This window comes from Nansenia antarctica (assembly GCF_963989245.1).
Source record: "Nansenia antarctica genome assembly, chromosome: 10".
NCBI lineage: Eukaryota > Metazoa > Chordata > Actinopteri > Argentiniformes > Microstomatidae > Nansenia > Nansenia antarctica.
Genome location: NC_137680.1, coordinates 592,329 through 597,546, shown reverse-complemented (window position 1 = coordinate 597,546; position 5,218 = coordinate 592,329). Strand labels below are relative to the sequence as shown.

The 5,218-nt window shown below is 47.1% G+C and overlaps 1 protein-coding gene across 1 annotated transcript; it reads right to left on the bottom strand.

The window, feature by feature from the left end:
• On the bottom strand, positions 1-4,641 carry dhdds (dehydrodolichyl diphosphate synthase). Its single transcript, XM_080541307.1, has 9 exons — positions 4,613-4,641; positions 4,105-4,212; positions 3,733-3,849; positions 3,326-3,468; positions 2,858-2,974; positions 2,615-2,716; positions 2,360-2,474; positions 928-1,035; positions 1-744 (listed from the first exon to the last, which is right to left on the bottom strand). Exons 2-9 carry the CDS (start codon positions 4,165-4,167, stop codon positions 502-504), a joined length of 1,008 nt encoding a protein of 335 aa, XP_080397433.1. The 5' UTR covers positions 4,168-4,212; positions 4,613-4,641; the 3' UTR covers positions 1-501.
• Between the last annotated feature and the right edge of the window lie 577 nt (positions 4,642-5,218).

Genomic DNA, 5,218 nt, shown 5'->3' with positions numbered 1-5,218 from the left:
TCATACATGAAGTCAAGTATTATTTACATGTCAAACATGACCATAAACAGAGTTACAGTATCACATGATGACATTCATTGAGATAGTTATTTGACCACCACACGTAAAGCTTTCTGATGCTGTGGTAAGAAAAACAACTGCCTCCTCTGAGGTGTGAGACTGATGCCTGGTGTGAGTGTATCCACAGACAGCCACGCCCATCAGGACCAGTCTTCACCTCAACGACATGCATTAGAAAGACACCCGTTACAGAACGACATATAACATCATGACATCTTGACCAGACATTTCTTTTTATTCGATTTTGATCAGACTCCTCTACAAACATAAATATCCCCACATATAGCCCCATAGGGGTAAAATGGCCATCACCTTTGTATAAATCAGTGATACAAAAAGAAAGTTTCCTAACACTCTTCCTTTTCCACAGCCCTTTAGGGAAATGTGAAGGAAGAGGTGTGGCCTAATTCAAGATGGGGGGTATGTTGTGACCCCCCCTTCTTAAGCAACAGCAGCCTGGCTGGATAAGTCAGTGAGGAAAGTGTCTCTCTTGTGCTGCAGTGCGCCCAGGAAGTCCTGAACCCTTTCCTCTCGGCTGGCGATGTAGTTTAGCAGTGCTTCCTGTCTCCTCTGCGTGTCCAAGGGCCTTCCATTCCCATGATGCTGGAGGAGCTCTGCTACGCAGACGCGGTCTGCCTCAAGCTGCTGTCGGGCCTGGTCATCTCGCTGATGCTCTCTGGCTTTCTGCAGTGCATTAAAACACACACACATTAGTCAATCAGACAGACGATTATGTTTCATACAGTAACCTAAAGACATTTAGGATATTCTCTTCCGGCGAAAGTACTCAAACTTGCATCAATACTAAAACACGGTACTGTACAAGTAAATGATGCGACTGTGACAGCGATGTTTGAGAGGAAGTACCTGAATAGATCTGTAGCTGAGCTGAAACTGCAGGATGGCTTCACACAGATTCCAGAAGGAGTACTCAGGCCACAGGACTGACTGGAACACTAAGCAGGAGTGGGATGTCTGAAGGGTAACATATTGCTGAATATTAATGTATTAATCATAACCTTTTGATATATTAAAGGACCATGCTTAAGTCTGTTGCAACATCTATCTGGCCCCTGAGACGAAATTCAGTTTGAAGTTCCAAACAAAAAGATCCTCCCTAATAATAATATAACCCCTTGATGTGGACTTGTAGTGTTGGACGTTAGCTGTGGTGTTTCTGCATGCACGCGTGATTAGAAGAAGCAGAACTTTGAGTTCACTCCCCTAGAACAGTGTTTCTCAACCCTCTCCTCTGGGACCCCCAGCCGCTCCACATATTTGATCTGTTCCACCACCAGCTCACCTGATTCAACTAATCAAGTACAAACCATAATTGCTTTTTACTTGATTAGTTGAACCAGGTGGCCTGAGGAGAGGCTGGGGTCCCCGAGGAGAGGCTGGGCGTCCCCGAGGAGAGGCTGGGGGTCCCCGAGGAGAGGCTGGGGGTCCCCGAGGAGAGGCTGGGCGCCCCGAGGAGAGGCTGGGGCGCCTGAGGAGAGGCTGGGGTCCCGAGGAGAGGCTGGGGGTCCCCGAGGAGAGGCTGGGGGTCCCCGAGGAGAGGCTGGGGGCCCCGAGGAGAGGCTGGGGCGCCTGAGGAGAGGCTGGGGTCCCGAGGAGAGGCTGGGGGTCCCCGAGGAGAGGCTGGGGGTCCCCGAGGAGAGGCTGGGGGTCCCCGAGGAGAGGCTGGGGTCCCGAGGAGAGGCTGGGGTCCCCGAGGAGAGGCTGGGCGCCCCGAGGAGAGGGTGGGCGTCCTAGAACACCCCTGGCCAGTCGCAAACAAACCCCTAGACACTATTTTTTAAATAAATGGCTTTTCAAACCAAAACAGTGTTCGCTAATGAAATATGTCTTTCAAGGTATCTCATTCCCTGATCGCTACAGATTAAACATAGTCCTTACAACAATTATAAAGATTGAATGCTACATACTGCACCTTTTAAACACACATTGTATATTAAAATACATTCATCATTTACATTTACAGCATTTAGCAGACACCTTTATCCAAAGCGACTTCCAACAGTTACATTTGACTAATTAAGTAATCTATCATCGATCCTCCAATCATAGCAGGAAAAAGCAATCTATGCTTGGGCCAGGGGCCATTGGCAGTCATAGTGCTAGAAGAAGGAAGATTATTGATTTATTTTACATTGTAGCAGTTAGAGGAGCTGTACTGGGGGGGTTGAGGGGATATAGAGAAGCTGTACTGGGGGGGTTGAGATGACATCATCACATTTGAGCAGTTAGAGGAGCTGTACTGGGGGGGGTTGAGGGGATGACATCACATCCTCCTTACCTGCCAGAGCAGGAAGTCGCTGAGTCGCACCTCTCCTGACGTGCGGATGAGCAGATCCGGGTTGGGAGAGTTGCTGCTGTACAGACACTGACTCAACAGGTCTTCCGTCACATCACTGAATGCAACAGAACACAAACAGCAACTGGTTGAAATCTTTGAACTGCAGAATAAACACGACCTACTCAAATTCAAACAGGGAGCGATGTTTAAGAGATGTAAAATCAGAGTGCATTCTTATCTGTTGATGTGCTTCACCTGGATTTGATCAGACCTTGCTCCACTCCCCAAGCCATCTCCCTGACAGCGTTGGCTATTTCATGTCTCGAGGTGTAGGCAAAGCACACGTTAAGAAAGCATCTGTTGGCAGACAAAAAGTGTCATTAATCAGTCTGCTGTGTGACCGTATGTGTTTATCATCTCCTTGTTTGTACTGTGGCTTGAACATTAGAGTGAGACATTTCAGAGGGCTCAAGAACAAAAGGAGAATGAAACGCCTACTTGTTGTGAGTACTGGTGGCGACCACAGCCTTGGCAATGTGCTGCTGCAGGTCCAGGGGCAGCATCGTCAGGTCTCCTAACACCCGGATGCACACCCCATGCTTCTCCAGGTTGTCCCTGGAGGAGAGAAGAGTGGTGGTGGTTAAGTGAAACAACTCATTCTTGCCAGTAGTACCATCACTTTATTATTACTTAATTTATTACTTATTTTACTTAATTATTGCGAATTTTTCTGTTGTGTACTTGTACATAGGGATGTAATAAAGTGATTCTGATTCTGATTAACAATCACAAAATAAATCTATTCAGCCCTTTCGCCCATCTCCCTCCCCTTTCCCTTCACGACTGAGGAAAAGTCTAACATTAACCCCAGAAACAAAACCTTGTTTTATTTCAAGCATGTGAATGCCGATTCTTCTCCCAGTAACATGGATTCCTGGTTCACACCAATGCTCCTCTGACACTCACTGCTCTTGTAGAAGTTTGATGAACTTCTGCTTGGCTAGCTCCATCAACCCGTCCACCTCATCTTTGGACCGCTTGAAGTTCTCAATGCTGAAGGCGTACACCGTGACCTCATGGATGCTCAGGTTCAAGCACCAGCGCAGCGTCTGAAGGAGCAGAGATACATAGACATAAGAAACGCTGACCTGAGGGTTAGGGTTAGATACATAGACATAAGAAATGCTGACATGAGGGTAGTCAAGGACACGGTTGAATGCCCACAAGGATAAAACTCAAAAGATACACTACAAAAAATTACTTTGGGCGTTGCAAGAGTACACACATGCATCAGAAAAACATTTGTTTTAGTAAAGTAACTTCTACCCTAAATAATCCCCTAACGGCAGTAAACACCTAACCCTAACCCTCACCTCTGCCAGCTTGTCAAAACCTTGTGTGTGGCCCTCCTGGCGCTCCACATGCCTCTTCTGTGCGTAGCGGCGGTTTCCGTCCATGATAAACGCCACATGCTTGGGCATTGGACCAGCCTGGACCAATGAGAGATCGGTGGACAGATTCAAGACTGGGATTAGCAGGACATCACGACAAGCTACTTAAGAGTAGAGTGCACATTTTATTCCACAATTTGATTTCCGAATCAAATCCTACAGTACTCTTTGGGAAGGAATGTGCTACTTGCTTTAGTACATCTCATTACAACCATTGTGCAATACTTACTACAGGTAGGCCTATATCAAAGAGGTGATGCACTCAATACTGTATTGCAATTATGGAAATCCTACCTTCAAAATGTTGGCTGAGAGCTTCTCAAGAAGGTTCAATTCACCTTCCCTAATCCACGACATCTTCAGACTGAGACCACTGAGTCGGAGAGATAAACCAAGATCAGACTTGATGGCGACATGGTACCATCAACATGGGGAGATGCAACATGAAATATGTCAGAATGCAGCACTATCATGCACAGATCAGCCTTATAACATGTCATTTAGATTATGGTGTTCCGAAATGAAGGATATGAGGCTGGGAGGGGAAAATCACAGTATACCACTAGAAAACACTAGACTCCACCACTCAGGCTACGTATGAACATGCAGTCATCAGATGGACCAGACATGCAGGGACACCAGGTTAGACCACTAGCTTTACAAGCGAACGTGACATTCGCAAGTGAACGTCTGCACTGAAGATGGCCAACTTAATTCAAAGTATGTATGAAAGGTGTACAGAATGATCGACAGAACTAGTTGTATTTGTACATTTGACACAGAGACAGGGCTTCCAACTCACAGCTTTTAAACGATGACGTCCCCTTCCTCTTCCGCGATGTGACGTAAGAGCGACAACTTCCGCCTGAACGGGTTTAACATGTGTAACGTATGTGGATGGACCAAAACAAGAATCATTTAAGTCCAGAAAATGTGAATAAATACACGGATTTATCTATATGCATTAATTTGGAATATTTCTGACACAGGAAGAAGACATTTTGTTTGTTTTAGTAGTTTGCATTAAAATGTTATTTTTTTTCTACACTTTGGACTGTGACAGCAGCTGTCAGCCTGTAGGGGGCGACGACACAAATGCGCAGACGCTTTATTCAACATATCTCCAAGGCAGAAGAAGAGGTTTGGGGGTGAGGGGCTGGCCCTTTCTGTTCCGCTGGAGAATCACTGCTGCTTGGAGGGCGGAGGACACAACAGACCGACCAGAGACCCCAGAAACCAGGACCACAGCAGCGCCACGGAACAGCCTGCTAACCAGCCCCGGCAGAGAGCGTCCCTGCGCCCAGGGCGGAATCACACAGAGGAACGCTCTGGTCCTCCTCGAGCCCCGCGGACAGCGGCGCGGGGGTCTGCAGACAGACAGCTATTCTCTGGTCTGGGGGTCTGGCAG